General features: G+C 47.8%; 1 protein-coding gene across 1 annotated transcript; it reads right to left on the reverse strand.

Moving 5' to 3' along the window:
- Positions 1–23: 23 nt before the first annotated feature.
- Positions 24–16,024, reverse strand: PPP1R14D (protein phosphatase 1 regulatory inhibitor subunit 14D). Its single transcript, XM_040970022.1, has 4 exons — positions 15,764–16,024; positions 567–650; positions 338–370; positions 24–190 (listed from the first exon to the last, which is right to left on the reverse strand). The coding sequence occupies exons 1-4, from the start codon at positions 16,022–16,024 to the stop codon at positions 125–127; spliced, it is 444 nt and encodes a 147-aa protein (XP_040825956.1). The 3' UTR covers positions 24–124.
- Positions 16,025–23,465: the final 7,441 nt, after the last annotated feature.

Below are 23,465 nucleotides of genomic sequence, written 5' to 3' on the forward strand. Positions count from 1 at the left end.
CATCCCTCCTCCGCCTTGCCATTCCTGGTCCAAGTCCTGGGAGCTGCTGTGTCCTTCCACCAAGATACAGAGGCCCATGGGGAGCTGGCAGTGCCGAGCCTGCTAACCATCAGTCTCTCCTGGATTACTTCTGAGGCCGGCTGAGCCTCCGGAATTTCTTGAGTTGGCTGAGCAGCTCTGAAATGAAAGACTGAAGAAGAAACCAGAGTAAGGGCAAGCACAGGGTCCCAAGTGCCATCCAGCCCTCCCTTGGGTCCTCAAAGCAGGGAAAGGAAGGCTCAGGCCAAGCCTCCTTGCTTTGCCCAACCCATGAGCTACCACCGTGCACATCCCTTACCTCTGTGGCACGGGGGCAGTTCTGGAGAATGGCCTAAGGAAGGAAAGAACAGAAAGTGAATCTCAGAAACACAGCACTTTCCGGTGACCTGATGCCAACCCTCCCTGCCACGCCCAGTTGCCCAAGGGTTCCACCCTCTGACCTGGTTCTTCCCACTACAACCATGGAGGAAGTTCCACAGTTGCCCTGGAATTCCTGGGAGCCCATCTGCCACCCCTGGCCCACCCACCTCCAGCTGCGTCTTCTGTTCCTCTGTGGACAGTTCTATCAGAGCCTCCAGGTCGACCTCAATCTCAGAAGCGGCTGGATGGTCCTATGTGGGAATCACAAACAGGGCTCAGAGGGGCCTGAGGAGCCATTGCTGAAAGGCAGCTCTAGTTCTTCCACCCCCAACTCCTACTTGCCACATTCAGTCTTCTCTCTCATCTTACTCAGAACACTCCTTCAATTTTCCACACAACCACCATTTACCAAATGCCTCTGATGCTCTACCTGAAACACTGCTTTCAAAAGAATAACACTACAGGGGCCTGGCGTGATATCCTAGTGGCTGAAGTCCTTGCCTTGGATGCACCGGCATCCCATATGGGTGCCGATTCATATCTTAGCTGCTCTACTTTCCATCCAGCTCCCTGATTGTGGCCTGGAAAAGCAGTTGAGAATAGCCCAAAGCCTTGGGACCCTGCACCCATGTGAGAGACCCAGAAGAGGCTCCTGGCTACAGATTGGCTTAACTCTGGCCATTATAGCCACTTGGGAGTGAACCAGTGGATGGAAGATCTTTCTGTTTGTCCTCTTTGTAAATCTTTCTCATAAAAATATATCTTAAAAAAAAAAAAGTACATATTGGGGGGGGGTGAATATTGCAGGTATCAATTAAGTTGCGACCCTAGATGCCCTAATGCCGCACTGAAGTTCTGGATTTAGGTCATGCCTTGGTTTCCAACTCCATCTTTAAGCCAGTGTGCATTCTGGGAGGCAGCAGATGGTGGCTTAAGAACTTGGGTCCTTGTCATGTAGTGTGAGGCCCAAAATGAGTACCAGGCACCTAGCTTCGCCTGGCCCTACCCTGACTTTTGTTCATTTGGACAATGAACCAGCAGATGGAAGATTCTCTTTCTCTCTCTCTCCTCCCCTACTCTCCCATCTTTCCTTCTCTCTACTTTTGAAATAAAATTAACTTAAAATTTTTTTAATTACAAAATAAAAAGAGCATCCACATTTAATTTTAAAAGTTCTGCATTGTTGGTGCCCATGTAAAATAGTGCACCTGACATGAAACACACTTAGAAAGCCTTGTACGTTAAATACACTTATCAAGTGACTCAGCGATTCCACTCCTCGGTCTATTTCCAAGAAAAATGAAAGCAAAAGGCAACACAAAACCTTTCATATGGGCAAGGTGAGGTAGGCTAATGGCTAAAGTCCTCATCTTGAACACTCCGGGATCTTATATGGGCACCAGTTCTTTTTTTTTTTTTTATTACAAGGTTGGATATACAAAGAGGAGAAACAGAGTAAGATCTTCTGTCCAATGATTCATTCCCCAAGTGACCACAACAGCTGGTGCTGTGCCGATCTGAAGCCAGAAGCCAGGAGCCTCTTCCAGGTCTCCCACACGGGTGCAGGGTCCCAAGGCTGTGGGCCATCCTCGACTGCTTTCCCAGGCCACAGGCAGGGAACTGGATGGGAAGTGGAGCTGCCAGGATTAGAACCACCATCCATATGGGATCCCGGCCTGTGCAAGGCGAGGACTTTAGCTGCCAGGCTACCACGCTGGGCCCTGTGTACCAGTTCTAATCCTGGCCGCCCTGTTTCCCTTTCAGCTCCCTGCTTGAGGCCTGGGAAAGCAGTTGAAAGTGGCCCAAAGCCTTGGAACCCTGCACCCACATAGGAGACCTGGAAGAGACTCCTGGCTCCTGGCTTTGGATCAGCACAACTCTGTCCATTGCAGTCACTTGGGGAGTGAATCAGCGGATAGAAGATCTTCCTATCTGTCTCTCTCCTCCTCTCTGTATATCTGATTTTCCAACAAAAATAAATCTTTAAAAAAAAAACCTTTGATAGGAGTGCTCACAGCAACATAATTCATCATAGCCATAAAGGGAACACAGCCTGAGTGTCCATCAACTGATGAATGAGTTACTTTACAATAAAAAGGTACTGATGTGTATTACAACACAAATTAACCTTGAAAATAAATCAGTGAAAGAAGGCAATTACAAAAGGCTTGTTATGACTCATATTATTTGTATATATATATATATACTCATATCATACATATGAACCATCCAGAAGAGGGAAATCTACAGCGGCAAAAAGTAGGTTCATGGTTCCTGAGGGCTGGATGTGCTAGTGGGAATGGGATGAGAGACAGTGTAAATATGAGATTATTTGGGGAGTATAAAATATTCTAAAATGAGATTCTGTGCATAAGCTTTTTGTGAAGATACAGAAGTTGAATTGGACCTGTAAGTGGATGACTTGGGTGGTATGTGAGTCATGGCAATACAGCAGGGTGTTGGTCCTTAGTGATGAAGATGCCCACATCCGCGATCAGAGTGCCCCGGCTTGACAACCTGCCTCTCTGGCTCCAGACTGCAGCTTCCTGCTAGCACACGTCCTGGGAGGCAGTGGTGACAGTTCCAATAGCTAGGTTCCTGTCACCCACATGTAAGGTGTCATTTGAGTTCCTGGCTCCTACCTTCAGCCCCGCCCAGCTCACATAGGTACAGGAATCTCAGGGGTGAAACACAGGAAAGGGCATTGGTTCACTCGATCTGCCTTTTTTCTCTTTTAAGATTTATTTATTTTTATTGGAAAGGCAGTTTTACAGAAGAGATGGTTCACTCTCCAAGTGACAATAGCCAAAGCTGAACTGATCCAAAATCAGGGGCTTCTTCCAGGTCTCCCATGCAAGTGCAGGATCCCAAGGCTTTGGGCTGGAAAGAAAGTGGAACAGCCAGGATATGAACTGGCACCTATATGGGATCCTGGCTCATGCAAGACAAGGACTTTAGTCACTAGATTAACACACTGGGCCCTCGCTCTGCCTTACAAATAAATTAAAAAATAATAGGCAGTGCCTGGCTCAGTACCGCAGTGAGGTACAAACCACACTGGGCCAGAGCACTGAGGAGCTAATCACACCTGCACAAGCGGTTGCTTACGTGATTCTCAGTACCTGCAGAAGGGTCTGGCTGTGTAGGGCACCGGGACCAGGGAGGGTGCCGAGCATGGCATCCGCATCTTTCAAAAGGACCTTAGGCCACTGGTGGAACAAGGCCCCCTGGGGCCAGTCTCTCAGCCAGTCCTGAGAGAGCACGTCCAGTTGGGGGAGGGGTGGGTCAAGGTGGAAGGACAGGCGGAACAGATGCACCTGCAGGCTGACACTTTCCAAGCCCATCTCAAAGAGTTGTTTCAAGGCCCTGGAGGAAGACATGCAGGGCTGGTGGAGAAGGTGGAGGCTGCAATGAACCGCAACAAGACTGGGTGTCCAGTGAGGACCACTCATTGTGTCGCTCCTGCCCTGGAGGCCCTGCCTGCCCTGTTCCCACCCCACTTCCCTACTGGTGGCCTAAGCTTAATAAAATTTACCAAACTCCACAGCAAAAATAAACAAACAAATAAAATCTTTTACAAAAATAAAATAAAATTTTAAAACAGATTCACTTATTTATTTTTATTAGGAAGACAGAGAGGAGGAGAGACAGAGAGGAAGATTTTCTATACGCTGATTCACTCCCCAAGTGGCCACAATGGTCAGAGCTGCGTTAATCCGAAGCCAGGAGCCTGGAGCTTCTTTTGGGTCTCCCACGCAGGTGCAGGATCCTAAGGCTTTGGGCCATCCTAGACTGGCTTCTCAGGCTACAAGTGGAAAGCTGGATGGGAAGCAGGGCCACTGGGACACAAAACGATGCCTATATGGGATCTTGGCATACGCAAGGTGAGGACTTGAGCTACTAGGCTATTGTGCCAGCCCCAACAATGCCTTTCATTGACATGATTGGGAGGCATAGACAGAACTCTTTTTCTGTCCCTTCCTCTCTCTATATAACTGCTTTCAAATAAGTGTATCTTTAAATAAAAGTTATATGGTCACTGAAAAAATATAGAATATAAAAATAAAAGTGGGGGCATAAGAGTTATAGCACATTAAGATCCCATTGCAATGCCAGCATCTCATCCTACATGGGCACCAGTTTGAGTGCAGGCTGCTCCACTTCCGATTCAACTCCCTGCTGATGCAGCTGGGAAATGAGCAGAGGATGGTGGCCCAAGTGCTTGGACCTCTGCACCAGTGTAGGAGATGTGAATAAAGGTCTGGGATCCTGGCTTCAGCCTGGCACAGCTTCAGCCATTGAGGCAATTTAGGAAGTGAGCCAGCAGATAGAAGAGTCTGTCTCTACTCCTATCTCTAAAACTCTTCCTTTAAGATAAATAAAATCAATATTTTTTTAAAGATTGGGCCCGGCATGGCAGCCTACTAACTAAAGTCTATGCCTTGCATGCTGGGATCCCATATGAGCATTAGTTCATATCCTGGATGCTCCACTTTCCATCCAGCTCCCTGCTTGTGGCCTGGGAAAGTAGTCGAGGCTGGCCCAAAGCCTTGGGACCCTGCACCTACATGGGAGACCCGGAAGAAACTTCTGGCTACTGGCTTCGGATCGCCTCAATTATAGCCACTGCAGCCACTTGGGGAGTAAACCAGTGGCCAGAGGATCTTTCTGTCTCTCCTTCTCTCTGTAAATCTGACTTTCCAATAAAAATAAATGTAAGTACAATATTCTGGAAGAGACAAAACTATGGAAATATCAGTGGTTTAAGCTGGCCATGTGACATGGTGCCTGGGAGGCCAGCATTCCATGTCTGAATCCCAGGTCTTCAGCTTCTGATCCAGCACCCTGGTAGTGTGCCTGGGAAGGTGGCAAATGGTTGCAATGCCTGGGTTCCTGCCAACCAAGTGGAAGATCCAGATGGAGTTTCTGGTTCCTGGTTTTGATTTGGCTCACATCTGGCTATTGCAGCCATTTGCAGGAGGAAACCAATAGATGAAAGATCTTTTTTTCTGAGTATCTCTCCCTTTTTCTCTGTATCTCTCCCTCTGTCACTCTTTCAAATAAGGAAAAATTTGTTTTGCTTTGTTTTTAAATCAGTGGTTGCCAGGGGCCTGTAAGGAAAGAAGTGTGAGTATACAGAGCACCAAGGATTCCAGGACACTATTTACACGTGTCACTTATACATTTGTCCAGACTCACAGGATGTGCAATAACAAAAGTGAGCCCTAAAGTAAACTCTGGACTTTGGGTAATAGTTATGTGTGACAAACAAAGCACTTGGTGTTAGATTTTGCTAGTTAGAGATATGGTACAAGAGGACTCTGTACTTCCCATTCAATTCTGTAATGAACCGAAAGCTACTCGAAAAAAATGAGTCTATTGGACCCAGTGCGGTAACCTAGCCCGGCATGGTAACCTAGTGGCTAAAGTACTTGCCTTGTATGTGCCGGGATTCCACTTGGGTGCCGATCCTATCCCGGTGACCCCACTTCCCATCCAGCTCCCTACTTGTGACCTAGGAAAGCAGTTGAGGATGGCCCAATGCCTTGGGACCCTGCACCCACTTCGGAGACCCAGGAGAAGCTCCTGGCTTTGGATCAGCTCAGTTCCAGCTATTGTAGCCACTTGGGGAATGAATATTGGATGGAAGATCTTTCTGTCTGTCTCTCCTCTCTCTATATATCTGACTTTCCAATAAAAATGAAGAAATCTTAAAAAAAAATCTTTTCAGTGTTCTGAAAACAGTATAGAGTCTTGAAAACCTTTGGAACTTCTATATATCACCAGACAGCACTTCAGAAATAGCTACTTTATCGTTTTTCTTTTTTTAAATTATAAGAAAGATAGTTCCCATCAGTTATTTACTTCTGAGATGTCTGTGACAGTCAGAGCTAGGCTAGAGCCGAAGCCAGGAGCACCATCCAGGTCTCCCACTTGAATGGCAGGTATACACACACCTGCGCCATCACTTCTGCTTCTCAGGGTGCATGCTGGCAGGAAGCTGGAACCTGATCCAGAGCCAGGACTTGAACCCAGGCACCAGGGATGAGATGTGGGTATCATCTCCATCCCCAAAGGCTTCTTCTTCCTGTTTCTTTTTTTTTTTTTTTAAGATTTATTTATTTTCAATGAAAAGGCAGATATACAGAGAGAAGGAGAGATAGAGAGAAAGCTCTTCCATCCACTGGCTCACTGCCCAAGTGGCCACAATGATCGGAGCTGAGCCGATTTGAAGCCAGAAGCCAGGAGCTTCTTTCGGATCTTCCCAGGTCTCTGTCCTGCTTTCCCAGGCCACAAGCAGGGAGTTGGAAGGAAAATGGAACAACCAGGGCGCCAGGAGCAGCTCAAATGGGATCCTAGTGCATGTAAAGTGAGGACTTAAGCCACTAGGCCGTCCATCCTCATCTCCTGGGCCAAACAACCATTCTGATCTTATCCATTTTTCTATTGGTTCTTCAGTTTTTCTTACTAATTTATGCAGGCTTTTAAAAATTATTTAGTTTACTCCAGTATTCCACATACAATGGAACAATCTTTTGTGTTAGATGAGGAGGCAAAAAGTATACGTGCTAATAGACAGTTGACTCTCATGCTATCTTCCAGTTAAGGTTGCTTCCCTTTTTCCTTTTCTCTTTCTTTTTGAAAGACTTATTTATTTATTTTTTAATTGGGAAGTCAGATATAAACAGAGAAGAGATAGAGAGGAAGATTTTCTACCCATTGATTCACTCCCAAAGTGGCCACAATGGCTCCAGCTGAGCCAATCCAAAGTCAGGGGCCAGGAGTCTCTTTAAGGTCTCCCACGTGGGTGCAGGGACCCAAGGTTTTGGGCTGCCCTCGACTGCTTTCCCAGGCCACAAGCAGGGAGCTGGATGGGAAGTGGAGCCACTGGGATTAGAACTGACGCCCATATGGGATTCAGGCTCATGCAAGGATCCTGGCTCGTGCAAGGCGGAGACTTTAGCTGTGAGGCTACCATGCCAGGCCCGACTGCTCCACTTTCAATCCAGCTCTCCTTTGATGGCTTAAGAAAGCAGCAGAGGATGGGCAAAGTCCTTGGGCTCCTTCACCTGCATGGGAGACCTGGAAAAAGTTCCTGGCTCCTGGCACCTGGCTCCTGGCTCCTGGCTTCTGATCAGCTCATCTCCATCCATGGCAGCCATTTGGGGAGTAGACAGATCTCTCTATTTCAAGTAAAAATAACTAAATCTCTCTCTCTTTTTAAAATCGCATTTATTTCCTCCCACTGCCAACACTTATCACTCTTGATCCTTCCATACCTTTTTATAAATAAGTGATGCTTAGTTAGCCCTTTCATCCTCAGCCCCAGGCTTCTCCCTTTCCCCTTAGCATTCATTCATTGATGGTTATTTATTGAGTACATGAGGCATACCAAGCATTGTGATGACTGCTGGGGTCAAAACAGCCAGCCAGGCAGCCATGATCGTACCCTGGAAAAGCTATAGTCTCCTGAGGGATACATAGTGACAAGTTACTATGGAAACACAGGGGAGGGTAAGATAACCGAGTGGGCAACACAAAGACTTCCTGGAGAAAGCAAACTCTAAGGACTGAAGGTTGAGTTAGAATTAACCAGCTAGGATCAGCACTGTGGCACAACTTAAGTGGCTACCTGGGACGGTGGCATCCCATATGGGTGCACTGGCTGAGTCCCAGCTGCTCCACTTCCAATCCAGCTTCCTAAGAATACCCAACCCAAGCAACTGGGTCCCTACTACCCAAGTAGGAAACCCAGATGCAGCTCTGGGCTCCTGGTTTTGGCATGAACTAGATCCCACTGTTCTGGCTACTTGGGGTGTGAGCCGGCAGATGGAAGATATCCCTCTCTCTGTCTCCCCTTCTCTATAACTCTGCCTTTCACATAAATGTTTATAACATATCTGTTTAAATAATTAAATAGATGTCTATGCTTAAGTAACTAGCAAAGCAGGCAAACCACATGAAGAATGCTATCAGACATGAACCAACAGGTGGCTCAGGTCTGTTACCCGGAAAAGGGTAAGAGGTAAACCCTCCTAGCATCCTACATTTCTGCCTGGAGTCAAGAGCCAACCTCCAAGCAGAAGGAAAGATCCCAGAGGAACATGGGGCCTTGATAAAGGAATGGGATAGAGCCCAGCAATGAATACGCTGCAGGACAGAGCCTCACATAGGTAGGAGTCCGTCAGTAGAGACCTGCACACATCTGCTTGAAGTCCTTGCCAGACCTTGCACACAAGACGCGCATTCCCCAAGCAAATCTTCTGAAGCCCAAGTCCCAGGAGACACTGCAGGAACCAGTTACATAGAACAGGAACATGAACCACACCCCAACCAACTGAGGTCAGCAGTTACAACTGATCCAGCAGCAGTTCAGTAGAGACCTCTAATGCCTCAAGCTTTGTCGGGGTGTCATTATCCCCTAAATCCAAAGCCAACCCAGACTATACTTAATAGAGCTTTGCAGAAAGCTTCAAATGCTCCAATTGAATCACAAAGATCTTAACTGTCTACAACAACGCCCAAAATTCTTTAAAGGAGTTCCTTGAGAGAAGCAAGTGCAGTACCTTAACAAGTAATCCTTCCAGCCCTTAACGGAAGACTTTTATTTATTTATTTATTAAGATTTTATTTATTTTATTGCAAAGTCAGATATACAGAGAGGAGGAGAGACAGAGAGGAAGATATTCTGTCCAATGATTCATTCCCCAAGTGAGCACAACGGCCGATGCCAGGATCCAGGAACTTCCTCTAGGTCTCCCACGCGGGTTCAGGGTCCCCAAGCCTTGGGCTGTCCTCGACTGCTTTCCCAGGCCACAAGCAGGGAGCTGGAAGGGAAGTGGAGCTGCCGGGATTAGAACCGGCGCCCATATGGGATCCCGGCGCATTCAAAGTGAGACCTTTAGCCGCTAGGCCACACCGCCGGGCCCAATGGAAGACTTTTAAAAATCCAATTACTCGGGCCCAGCGGCGTGGCCTAGCAGCTAAAGTTCTCACCTTGAACACACCGAGATCCCATATATGCGCGGGATCCCATATGGGCTCCGGCTCTAATCCTGGCTGCTCCATTTCCATCCAGCTCCCTGCTTGTGGCCTGGGAAAGCAGTCAAAGATGGCCCAGAGCCTTGGGACCCTGCACCCGCATGGGGAACCTAGAGGAAGTTCCTGGATCCTGGCTTCGGATCAGCACAGCACCGGCCGTTGTGCTCACTTGGGGAGTGAATCATGGAACAGAAGATCTTCCTCTCTGTCTCTCCTCCTCTATGTATATCCGCGTTTCCAATAAAATAAATAAATCTTTTAAAAATAAATAAATAAATCTTAAAAAAAGAAGATATATAGCAAAAGAAAGTAATGAAACTGAAACACGGAGAAACAAAAAAGTCTGGAGATGAGGGGACTCGGCAAAGAGCCTTGTTAACCTGTAGAGAAAGAGCCAGTGGGCTCATGTGTGTAATCAGAATCTGGGCAGAATAACCAAAATAAAGTACTAAAATAACAACTTAGTCATCTTAGTATTTTATTTCTTGACATGACCTATGATTTTTACTAGATACCCTGCTCTTAAAAGGTATCAGTACTGCTTCCCACCATCATTATATTTATTTATAATATTCAACAGATGTATACGTTGACCTTAAAGAATGTGTATTAAGATTGTCACTGCACGGCCCAGCCCCATGGCCTAGTGGCCAAAGTCCTTGCCTTGAACATGCCCGGATCCCGGGCTGCTGGTTCTAATTCCCGGCAGCTCCACTTCCCTTCCAGCTCCCTGCCTGTGGCCTGGGAAAGCAGTTGAGCATGGTCCAAAGCCTTGGGACCCTGAACCCACGTGGGAGACCTAGAAGAAGCTTCTGGCTCCTGGCTTCGGATTGGCGCAGCACCAGCCGTTGTGGCCACTTGGGGAGTAAATCATGGGACGGAAGATATTTCTCTCTGTCTCTTCTCCTCTCTGTATATCTGACTTTGCAATAAAAATAAATAAATCTTTTTAAAAAAGATTGTCACTGCAGACAGATCAAACATTCTTTCCCACAAACATTTTTTTGTTTCAATTTTTATTGATTTGGTTTTGCTTTAAAGAGCAATCTTCCGTCTGCTGGTCCACTCCCCAAATGCCTACAACAGCCAGAGTCGGGCTAAAACCAAAGCAGGGAAGCCAGCACTCAACCCTTGTCGATCCTGTGGCTAGAACTGGCAGTGAGCCAGGTTTGAAATCCAGTCACCCTGATAGGGGATGCAGGTGTCCGAAATGGATTATTAATTGAATTATCAGAGAGGAACAAACGTGGTGTGCCTAACTGACGCTGCTTGGCCCGATCCCTGTCACTCCATGCTCAGGCCTCTGCTTCCTAGCTTCAGCAGAGACCAGCAAAGGAGGGAAACTCAGAGGAGCAAACATACACCCATTTGACAATACTTGTTTCAACTTGAAAGGTTAATGACCCATTACTTACAAAGTCACCATATTAAAAGGGCTAAAACAAAATGCCAATTGCTACAAGGAAAATATAGGCTCATGGAAACTACAGGGAAGAAAAGCTTCACAATTCTGGGTGCTAGCCTGGTGGTGCAGTGGAGAGCCACATCCAAAATGGACACCAGTACGAGTCCTGGCTGCTCCACTACTGTATCACAACATAGCTTGGCCTGTCTCAGCCTCAGTTGTTGTAGCTATAAGGCAAATGAGCCAGTGGATAGAAGACTTCTCTCACTCTCTGTAACTCTACCTTTCAAAGAAATAAATTCATTAACAACAACAACCTCGGGTGCTCATTAGATATGCACATTACATTTAGTCCCAAGGCAGTGACTGCTGTCTTCAGCCAGAGCTCTCAATAGAAAAGATGGAAACAAAAGCCAGATTTCTGTGGAGTAGTGACCTGAAGGGAAAGGCTGTGAGTGTGGACTCTGGCTCCATGGAGGCAAGAATAGGGTTGGGAATTCAAAGGGGGGCACACTGTTGAGTGAGGATCTCATGAAACAAGAGGGGTGGATGGGCACTTTTATCCTTGCTTAGACACACACTCCCTCAGGCCAACAGAGGTTCCCTGGCCCCACATCTGTTGGGGATCCCCACACTTGGTTTGTCTGAAGACCCCAAGTCAGACTGTAAACCCAAGCAGAAGAGGTATGGACCCCAGCAAAGGAAGGCTGGGTTCCATGCACTCACTCCTATAGCATTCCCAATGGGGCAGTCCAAGGCAGGCATGTGGGAGGAGCTTGGCGGGAAGGGAGGGCCCCTCCAAGGTCCAGCCAGAGATTATGTGGTTTTGCCCTCTGCCCAAGATGACCAGGCACCTGGGGTTGCCCCAGCCGCTTGGCTACTTCCTGCTTCAGGGAGCAGAGATTGGGAGAAGAACTGCCACTTGGCACCTTTGGACAATTGCCATAGCAACCACAGGCCAGTCATTTTATTCCGGTCATGGCCTGGGAGTGGTCCTCCCACATGTTCTTTTCTTTAATGGCATGGGTTCATTGCCATGCCAGGCAGCTTTTCCCTGTCCCTTCCTCCACCTTCAGCCTCCAAAACAACGTGCTTTGGCTACTGCCTCTCTTCAATGCCTGGCAAGACTTGTCCTCTTCAGGTATCTGAAACTGAGACTTTCCGTGCAAGCATACAATAGGCTGAAGATGCAACCTGCAAGGAGTGAAGGGCAGTGGAGGTGCCCTGCAATGTCAGGGTAGCCACAGATGAGGAGAGCACCCTTGCTGGCATCCAGCTCTAGGGATGTCTCCCCAACTTCCCTAAGAGGGCATGCAGGTCAGGACCAGACCAAAGGGCCACATGTCATAGTGACCTTCAACAAAGACTGGGCCCAGAGCTTATAGTTCATCCTAGAAGAAATTTTTTTGCCCTGTTGACAAGCACATGGCAAAATCAATTACAGGACTTACTGTGGATGCTAGACTGGAACCTTTGGATTTGACAGACCCCCCCACCCCATGTCTCATCTCCAGTCGGAAGCCAAACCCAGAAACCAACACAAAGGTATGGTCGGAGACCCTACGGTGCTGGGCTGATCACTGCTGGATAGGATGCCATGGGCCCTCATGTTTTCCAAACCTGTCCATCTGCTGTTTCAACTGCAGAGCTACAGTTCTCAATCATCTCATATTTATGTGACAAGACATATGGCTGCATTCATGGAGTGCAGTTTACAAGAACTGGTTATATGTGAACTGTCTGCATATTTCCTGAGGTAAGAGCTGTGGCAGAGCAAGCTGTCTCCACCTACGATGCCAGCATCCCAAATGGGCATAGGTTCCAGACCCAGTTGCTCCATTTCTGATCCAGCTCCCTGCTAACACACCTGAGAAAGCAGCAGAGGATGATCCAAGTTCTTGGGTCCCTGTCACCTATGTGAAATCTGACAATAAGCTCCAGGCGCCTGGCTTTAGCCTGGCCTCGTCCTAGCCAGTGAAGCCATTTGGGGACTGAACCAGCAGATAGAATCACTTTGTCTCTTTTTATTTATCTCCTCCTTTCTCTGTAACTCTGCCTTTTGAGTAAATAAACAATAGATCCTTTAAAAAAAAAACAAAGACACTTCCTACAGAACAGCTCCCAATGACAAAGAAAGTCTCCCTTGGAATTAGTGGCAAAGACTCAAAATTCATGAATTAGGACAGTGATGATACATCTCCATCCTGGAAGGTCTTGAAGAGAGAGCATAGAGAAAGACGCAGTATGCTCAGCCTGCTGATGAACCTGTAGAAAAGGCAGGTGAGCCGATGGTAGGCTGTGATAGGGCAGTCTCTCACTCTTTTTTTTTTTTAATAAGGCAGCCTTTATGTATGTTATCAGCCATATACGAATACAAGTGTTCATGCTGATGACAGGAACCTATACTTTGTAATCAGCCCACATGTGAAGTTTTCCCAGGCAATCTCACTGACACCATATAATAATGTGTTTCTCTGTAAGAGGGTCTGTATACTCTTTCTGCACACAGCACAGACATCTTACTTTTTTTTTTTTTTAATATTTATGGTTATTTTCATTGGAAAGTCAGTTATACAGAGAGGAGAAGAGACAGAGAGGAAGAAGAAGATCTTCCCTCTGTTGATTTATTCCCCAAGCAGTCGTGACAGCCAGAGCTGAGCCAATCCGAAGTCAGGAGCCTGGAGCCTCTTCTGGGTCTCCTATGCATGTGCAGGGTTCCAAGACGTTGGGCCGTCTGCAACTGCTTTCCCAGACCACAAGCAGGGATCTGGATGGGAAGTGGGCAGCTGGGACACGAACCCATGCCCATATGGAATCCTGGCAGGGAGCTGGACAGGAAGTGGAGCAGCCATGACTAGAATTGGCACCCATACGGGAATTTGGTGTGTGAAGGTAAGGGCTTTAGCCACTAGGCTACTGCACCAGACCTTGGAAAAGAGGGTCTTTATAGTTTTAAAGACAATAGTGAAAATTATTTCACCACCAATTGAACAACACCAAGATAAAAAAACCTAGGGGCCAGCACAGCGGCTCAACTAGCTAATTAATCTTCTGCCTGCAAGCATCGGGATCCCATAGGGGCACTGATTCATGTTCCAACTGCTCCAACTTCCCATCCATCATCTGGCTTTGGCCTGGTTCAGCCCTGAACTAAACAAACCAAAGGGATGGAATTGCTTTTTCTCTCCCTCTCTTAACTGTGTAACTCCAACTTTCAAATAAGTAAATCAATTGTTTTAAAAGTATTTCAGGTAGAGAGAAGCACTGGCTTCCTAAATAAGAACTGGAGCTCTGCGGCTCCTGGTCCCATGCCTTCCCAGCTACCTGACCTTGAGCAAGTTACTCATTGTCCCTAAGCCCCACTTGCCTAGCTGTAAAACAGTACTTACCCAATGGAGTTGGCGGGGACGGATGGGTAAAATACTCATGTTGGCACCTGGCGTCATGCCTTATATATAGTTTCATTGCTCAAAAGGTTATTAATGCTGTCGGAGTGGTGTTCTTACTACCCTAGGGTCCAGGTGTGGAGGATATCTATACAGGAAAATGCCACGTGCAATGACCAGGGCCAAGAGCTACCTTTTCCCAGAACGTAGTTGAGGGGAGTCCATCAGAGCTAAGGTCGAGTTGGGTCAGGTCCTAGCAGTAGTGTTCCCCTTCAGTTACTCTCTCCTCTCTAGTACTGTCCATTCTGAGAGGATAAAAACGTCCTGTGTGGGACGGCACTATGTCTCAACATGTTAAGCCCACAGTTCCAGCATCCCATATGGGTGCTGGTTCAGCTCCCGGATGTTCCACTTCCAATCTAGCTCTCTTCTAATGGTCCAGAAGAGCAGCAGAGGATGGTCCACGCCCCTATGCTCTTACACCCACGTGGGAGATCCAGAAGAAGCTCTAGTTTTGGATCAGCCCAGCCCCAGCCACTTCATCCACTTACTGCATGAACCAGCAGATAGAATATCTCACTTGATCTCTCTGTCTCTCCTCTCTCTGTGCAACCCTGCCTTTCAAATAAGTTAATATATCTTTAAATAATAACAATAACAACAATATAAATAAATATATCCAGTAAAATAATGCTTTTACTGGAAAGACAGATCCACAGAAAGATCTTCCACATGCTGGTTCACTCCCAAAGTGGCTACAACAGCTGGGGCTAAGCTGATCCAAAACCAGAAGCCAGGAGCTTCCTCCAGGTCTCCCACACAGGTGCAGGGTCCCAAGGCTTTGGGCCGTCCTCCCAAACAGATGCAGGCCACAAGCAGAGAGCTAGATGGGAAGTGGAGCAGCTGGGACACAAATTGGTGCCCATATGGGATCCTGATGCTTAAAAGGGGAGGATTAACCAATAGAGCCATTTGCGCCTGACCCCATTTTCCTTAAGTTAAAAAAAAAAAAGTTTTGTTTGTTTACAGGTACTTAGAATGCAGAGAAACATACAGAACATAGAGACAGAGACAGACGGATCTTCCACCCACTGGTTCATTCCTGCAAGTGCCCACAACAGCCAGGGCTGAGTCAGACTAAAGCCACGAGCCAGGAACTCCATCCAGATCTCCCTGCGTGGCTGGCAGGGGAGCCCCAGTCCTTGGACTGTCATCTGCTGCAGTCCCAGAATGCATTAACAAAGTAGCTGGGATGTGAACTGGCACTCCCAAGATGGGACTGAGGCATAACAAAAGATGGCTTCCGCCACTACACCACAACACCCACCCCTTTACTTCATTTTAATTCCTTCAAATAATTACACATGATTGATAGCTGCGGCATTTGATAGCGTAGCTGCAGACATGTATGTGTGTTGAGGATACACGTAACACACAGGCTTCTTGGGGCCACAGTCCTGGCAGGTGCCCCCAGCCCCTGTGCAGTCCCCCACCACCACCGTCTGCTCCTCCAACCCAGTGGGCCACTCACCTGGAAGAGCACCTGAATCTGAGCATCCACCCATTCCTCCATCTCCAGCCAGCGCTGCAGCTGCCCCAGGTCATACTTCACCGTCAGCCGGCTGGACCTCCGGAACCTGGACGCCTTGGACGGGTCCGCGTGCGCCTTTGACTCTGAGCCTGTGGATGAAGTCCTCCGCCGCTTCTTCTCAGAAGCCCACTGGAGCTTCTTACCTGGGCTCTCCCCGTCTGGAGTGGGAGACGTGCAGGAGGTAGGGCTGGAAGACAGCATGGAAGGACTGGCCTAAGCAAGGAGCGGGAAAAAGCACTTGTCAGGGCAAAAGCGCTGAGGGAAATGAGAAACAGGCCAGAGGGAAGGCAGGTAGGCTGGAAGAGGGCCAAGGTCGAAGATCAACAGCACTGGGAAGGCCAGTCTTGTGGCGCCTGCCAGCCACCGAGTGGCACTCCAGAACCGTGCCCCAGCCTCTCTTTCTGCACCTGCCAGTGTGTGAAGTGTCGTAAACAGTAGATATGTAGGAATCACCTGGCTGTGGTGTGCGGGCAGGGGGAGCAGACCCGCCAGGCCCTGAAGTGTGCGGCTCTGGAACAGGACCTGAGTCACTTGCTAGAGTTCCCACCACAGCCCACCATCCTGGGCTGAAACCCACTCTGGACCCCAAGAAGCCCTGGCTGGCAGGGCTTCCTGCTCCAAGGGTGACACTGCAAAGGTGCAGCATCTCAGCTGGAGGCTGGAGTTGCAGGGCAGCTGAGAGAGGTCTTTCAAATAATTCTAGAAATGCACATTAGGAAAAACTGTATGCAGTTCAAAAAATTTTTTAAACCAAAATACATCTTTTCATTTCATTTTCTCACAAATGTTTGGAAGTACCCTTATCTGTGGGGCCTCACAGGGTCTATGCCTGCTTGTGTCTGGGTGTGGCTGCAGGTGGGCCACCACTGACCACTGTGCATATAAAGCCAAACCTGTCAAGTGTGGGCCACCAGTCCTGGTCCCCAGAGGCAACTGCATAAAAAGCCACATTCACTCTCCCACGTCTCTCTCCCTCAGGCCTTGCTGGAACAGGGGACCCCTGTGGACTGAACCCAGACCCCAGGGTCAAGGACCAGTACTGCTGGGTGGACTTGCCTGGCTAACAGAAGGCATTTTTTTTTTAAAGATTTATTTTTATTATTATTTTTTTTATTGGAAAGGCGGATATACAGAGAGGAGAGACAGAGAGGAAGATCTTCCGTCCAATGATTCACTCCCCAAGTGAGCGCAACGGGCCGATACTATGCCGATCCGAAGCCAGGAGCCTCTTCCGGGTCTCCCACGCGGGTGCAGGTTCCCAAGGCCTTGGGCTGTCCTCGACTGCTTTCCCAGGCCACAGGCAGGAAGCTGGAAGGGAAGAGGGGCTGCCGGGATTAGAACTGGCGCCCATATGGGATCCCAGGCGTGCAAGGCGAGGACCTTTAACCACTTACGCCACCGTGCCGGGCCCCAGAAGGCATTTTTTTTAAAGATTTATTTTTTATTTTTATTGGAAAGACAGATATACAGAGAGGAGAGACAGAGAGGAAGATCTTCCGTCCAATGATTCACTCCCCAAGGGACCGCAATGGCTGAATGCTATGCTGATCCGAAGCCAGGAGCCTCTTCCAGGCCTCCCACACGGGTGGCAGGGTCCAAAAGCTTTGGGCCGTCCTCAACTGCTTTCCCGGGCCACAGGCAGGGAGCTGGATGGGAAGTGGGGCTGCCGGGATTAGAACCGGCACCCATATGGGATCCTGGGTGTGCAAGGCGAGGACCTTAATCACTACGCCATCGTGCTGGGCCCAACAGAAGGCATTTTAACTTGTTTAGTTTTCTGTCTATCTGGTTCTTTATAACCAAGGCTTCTGGACTTATTTTAAAGTTACAGAACATTGATTTTTTTAAGTAAACAGCTCAACACAACAATCAAAAAAGTGTGGTCTCCCTCCCCTACCAAAAGGCATTGTCCCCTCAACAGCTTCAGCTGTTCTGTGATCCCCCTTCCAGAATCTTCCTTCAAATACTCAGTTAGGCTACTGCTCTCATTTCCTCAGTAGGAAAAAAGGCCACGCACTAATTCTCACTGAGGCCCACATCCCTCTCTCTTGTGTATTCTGCAAGAAGTTCCTGGGCTTCTTCCTAGATCTTGAAATGCTGGAGGTGCTGTTTCCGATACACTGACATCCACCATCGCACACAGCGCTCTGTAGATGCACCTTAACCCATTTCTGTCTGTCTTTCCTTCATTTTCTTTCTCTCTTTCATTCTTTCTTTTCTACCTCTCTTTTTTTTAATTTTTAAAAAAGATTTATTTCTTTTATTGGAAAGTCAGATATACAGATAAGGAGGAGAGACAGAGAGGAATATCTTCCGCCCATTGATTCACTCTCCAAGCGGCTGCATTGGCTGGAGCTGCGCTGATCTGAAGCCAGGAGCCTCTTCCCTGTCTTCCACATGGGTGCAAGGTACCAAGGCTTTGGGCTGTCTTCGACTGCTTTCCCAGGCTACAAGCAAGGAACTGGATGGGAAATCGAACTGCTGGGATTAGAACCAGTGCCCATAATGGGATGATGGCTCGTGCAAGGCAAGGACTTTAGCCACTAGGCTATTGCACCAGCCCTCTTTCCTTTCTCTCTCTCTCTCTCCCTTCCTTCCTTCCTTTTTTTTTCCTTTTATTTTTCTAAAGATTTATTTTTATTTGAAAGGGAGATATATATATAGAGAAAAAGATCTTTCCCCTGCTGGTTCCCTCCCAAAATGGTCACAATGAACAGAGCTGAAACAATTCAAAACCAGGAGTCTCTTCCGGGTCTCCCACATGGTGCAGGTCCCAAGGCTTTGGGCCATCCTCTGCTGCTTTCCTAGGCTACAAACAGGGAGCTGGATGGGAAATGGAGCAGCCAGGACATGAACTGGCACCCAGTAAGTACTTAGCTGTTGAGTCATTGTACCAAGCCCCAAAATAAGTAAATCTTGAAAAGAAAAGAAAAGAAAAGAAAAGAAAAGAAAAGAAAAGAAAAGAAAAGAAAAGAAAAGAAGAGAAAAGGAAAGGAAAGGAAAGGAAAGGAAAGGAAAGAAAAGAAAAGAAAAGAAAAGAAAAGAAAAGAAAAGAAAAGAAAAGAAAAGAAAAGAAAAGAAAGAGGGCCCAGCACTGTAGCCTAGAGGCTAAAGTCCTCACCTTGACTGTGCCAGGATCCCATATGGGCCCTGGTTCCCATCCAGCTCCCTGCTTGTGGCCTGGGAAAACAATCGAGGACGGTCCAAGGCCTTGGAACCCTGCACGCACGTGGGAAACCCAGAAGAGGTTCCTGGTTCCTGGCTTTGGAACCAGCCATTGCGGTCACTTGGGGAGTGAATTATCAGACGGAATATCTTCCTCTCTGTCTCTCCTCTTTGTATATCTGATTTTGCAATAAAAATGAAAAAACAAAACAAAAATAAAAGAAAGAAACAAACACAAACTGGCAGCCATTTGGGATGTCAGCACTGCAAAGCAGAGGAATACCCAACGGAAGTACAGTGCTGGTTCCAAGCACTGACCTCCTGATCACACTCCTTTCCACACCCTGTCCAAGTCTGTATTCTCACTGACACAATAGGAGTGCCTCCCTTCCTTTCTCTACCTCCCTGGCTCCTTGCATGCTGAGGCCACATCCCTCTGAGCAAAGACCAGCCCTGCGCTTTTCTCACTGCATCAGCGGAGGGGAGAACCCCTTTCTGCTGGGATGAGCAAGAAAGCAAGCTGCAGGCCCAGAGGTCATTCTAACACTCTGGGACCAGCAGGTGCTATGTGGCCAGACACGCCCTCTTATCCCTGGACCCAGCAGGCTCGGGGCTCTTGAGGGAAGGGGAAGCAAAATAGAAGGCACTGGGTTCTGGTCACTCATTAACTCACTCACTGCCCAGCATGGCAGTCAGTCCTGGTGATGCAGACACATGGAGTCTAATAGAAGGACAAGCAAACACTGTCAACCTCTCAAACGGACGTCAAGCTTTCACTTAGCGACTTTAACAAATGTAGAAATGCTAAAACAAGACCTAGTGAGAGGTTTGCACTGTTGCTCAGTGATGCCAGCACTCCATACGAGCTCCAGTTTGAGTCTTGGTTGCTCCACTTCTAATGCAGTCCCTTGCAAATAAATGTACCTAGAAGAGCAATAAGAGATGGCACAGGTTCTCAGACCCCTGCCCCATACGTGGGAGACCAGGGCGGAATTCCTGGCTCCTGGCTTTGGCCTGGCTCTGATCTAGCTATTGTGGCCATTTGGGGAGGGAACCAGTGGATATAAGATCCTTCTTGCTGTGTCTCGCCTTTTCTCTTTGTTACTCTGCCTTTCAAATAATTAAACCAATTCTTTTTTAATAAAGCAAAGAATGCGTAGTGAGGATGTGACCCAAAGAGCGACAACATTTGGATTGAGTTCTGAAGGATTCCTAGGAGGTCTGTTGAGCTCTCTCGACACAGAGGTAAGAAGAAATGAGTGGGACAGAAGGCAGGTATATGCAAAGGCCCTGTGGCAGAAGGGAGATGGTGAGTGTAAAGACTACGAGTGGGTCACTGGGGCTAGACAGAGAGGAGGGAAGGACAAGTGAGTCTTGCAGCAGGAGAAGAGGCAGAGCAGTCATCCCATGAGCAATGGTAAGTATGCGTCCATCTTCAGGGCACTGGGCAATCGAAGCTTAAGCAAGGGAGGCTGGGCAGGGTGACACGTTCAGACCAGAACTGGCAGTTGTTGTATGCAAAGAGGACAGAAGGTCCAGCAGAGCTGGTGAGGCCCCTGCTGCAGGCCCTACCAGGGAAGGTGAGGCTGGCAGCAGGAGGCGGGCAGAGGGGCTGGATGGTAAGAGGATGATCCAGGACAGACCTTGCCAACAGACCGGAGATACACAAACATGCAGACTTCACGGATGCCTACATGGAGACAGACTGACAAAGCCAGCAAGCCCACTTCCTCATCTCAGAGCTCGGGGATGTGGACTCTGCCAGAGCACAGAGCATGGACTCCACCAAGTCCAGCGGCACATGAGTGAGTCACGTCCCCTATTTACAGCCTTCCAGCTCACCGGCAACACGGCCTCCTCCCTGGCCTATGGCCACCACTATTCAGCAGCAAGCATATCCAAGATAAGAGAGCTCCAGGCCCAAGATAAGATGACAGGAAGAAGCCGCCAGGACCACAGGACTATCCGGGGCAAGGAAACACAGGGGCACAGAGCTGGGAGAGGCAGGAAGTCCTCCCCACCCTCCCAAGCTGGCACAGGTCCAGCAGTGAATCTGCTGGCGACAGGCACACCGCAGTAGGACGAGGTTGTTCTTAAATGATTTTTCTTTCATTTTTGCTGAATTTTTGTTAAGCAGGAAAAGATCATGTTTAATTTAGAATCTTGTCTAAGGTTCTAAATCATTAAGAACGTTATCTTAGCTGCTTTTTCTGTCACTATAACAAAATACAAGGATGCTTCACAAAGTAAATGGAAACGTTAGCACTGTGGGGGCCCAGCGCGATGGCGCAGTGGTTAAGGTCCTCGTCTTGCACACCCGGGATCCCATATGGGCGCCGGTTCTAATCCCGGCAGCCCCGCTTCCCATCCAGCTCCTGCCTGTGGCCTGGGAAAGCAGTTGAGGACGGTCCAAAGCTTTGGGACCCTGCACCCGTGTGGGAGACCCAGAAGAGGCTCCTGGCTTCGGATTGGCTCAGCTCCAGCCGTTTGGCGGCCTGGGGAGTGAACCATTGGACGGAAGATCTTCCTTTCTGTCTCTCCTCTCTGTATATGCGCCTTTCCAATAAAAATAAAATAAATCTTTTTTAAAAAAAAAAAAAAGAAAAGAAACATTAGCACTGTGGCAAGCAAGTTAAATCACTACCCGCAGTGCTGGCATCCCTTATGGATGCTGCTTTGAGTCCTGGATGCTCCACTTCTAATCCAGCTCCCTACTAATGGTGCCTGGGAAAGCAGTAGAGGATGATCCAAATCTTGGGCCCCTGTATCCCTACAGGAGACCTGAAAGAAGCTCCTGGCTCCTCGCTTCTGACCAGCCCAAATCTAGCCATTGTATTCATTTGGAGAGTGAGTCAGTGGAAGACCTCTTTCTCTGTGTCTCTCTTCTCTCTCTGTAATTCTTTCAAATAAATAAAAATAAATCTTTCTGGGCCCGGTGTGGTAGCCTAGTGGCTAAAGTACTCATTTTGCATATGTCGAGGTCCCATTTGGGCATCGGTTCTAATCCTGGCAGCCCCACTTGCCATCCAGCTCACTGCTTGTGGCCCGGAAAAGCAGCTCAAAGTGTGGGACCCTGAACCCACATGGGAGACCCAGAAGATACTTCTGGCTCCTGATTGGCTCAGCTCTGGCTGTTGGAGCCACTTGGAGAGCAAACCAGAAGATGGAAGTTCTTTCTTTCCTTCTTTTCTTTTTTAAACTAATTTAAAAACATTTTTTAAAGCTTTATTTTTATTAGAAAGTCAGATATACAGAGAGGAGGAGAAACAGACAGGAAGATCTTCCGTCTGATGATTCATTCCCCAAGTGACCGCAACAGTTGGTGCTGTGCCAATCCAAAGCCAGGACCTAGAACCTCTTCCAAGTCTCCCACACGAGTGCTGGATCTTAAAGCTTTGGGCTGTGCTTGACTGCTCTCCGGGCCACAATCAGGGAACTGGATGGGAAGCAGGGCTGTCACAATTAGAACTTGCACCCATATGGGATCCTGGTGTGTTCAAGGAGAGCCTTTACCTGCTAAGCCACCGCACCAGGTTTGTTTTTTGTTTTTTGTGGGTTTTTTTTTTTTGCATTTAATTTTATAACAACATTTCATAGGCTCTGATGTTCTCCCTTCCCCTTCCCTTCCCCTCCCCACATGGTAGATTGCTCCACCTTATTGCAGTATTACAGTTCAAATCTAGTCTTGTTTCTTTCAGTGCAAGCATGTGCCTTGCACAGTGTCCAGTATCTTATTGCCCAGCTGAATTCAACAGTTTCTTGAGGAGACCATCTCTGGTCTGGAGACATAGCTGGCAGATTGTCGTTCCGACCAATCAAATGCCATAACATAACATCAACAACCATTCCCAACATTATGGGGTTAATTAACAATGTAATACTACATTTCACAGATACCCTTTTACAAATTGACAGCATTTCAACTTAAATTAAGACAAACATGTGGTATCTGACCTTTTGGGATTGACTCATTTCCCTTAGCATTATGGTTTCCAGTTGGGCCCATTTGGCCACAAAGAACTGCATATCATTTTTTTTTTTTAATGGCTGAGTAGTATTCCATGGAGTAAATAAACCATAGCTTTCTTATCCAGTCTTCTGTTGATGGGCATTTCGGTTGCTTCCAAGTTTTTGCAATTACTGATTGTGTTGCTATGAACATGGGGGTGCTTGTAGGTTTCTCGGGTAGCAGGTGTTTTGGATACATTCCAAGGAGTGCTATTGCTGATCATAGGGTATGCAGATTTTCAGTTGTTTGAGTGTTCTCCATACTGATTTCCATAGAGGCTGCATCAACCTGCAGCCCCACCAGCAATGGAGAAGGGTTCCCTTTTCCCCACAACCTCGCCATCAAGTTTTGTTGGCAGTTTTTTGTATGTGAGCCATTCTTACTGGTGTTAGGTGGTACCTCATTGATGTCTTAATTTGGATTTCCCTTATTGCTAGGGAACTTGAGCATTTTTTCATGTTTGTTTGC

Source organism: Ochotona curzoniae, unplaced genomic scaffold (genome assembly GCF_017591425.1).
Source record: "Ochotona curzoniae isolate NIBS_2020 unplaced genomic scaffold, NIBS_Ocur_1.0 scaffold_4701, whole genome shotgun sequence".
Classification (NCBI taxonomy): Eukaryota; Metazoa; Chordata; class Mammalia; order Lagomorpha; family Ochotonidae; genus Ochotona; species Ochotona curzoniae.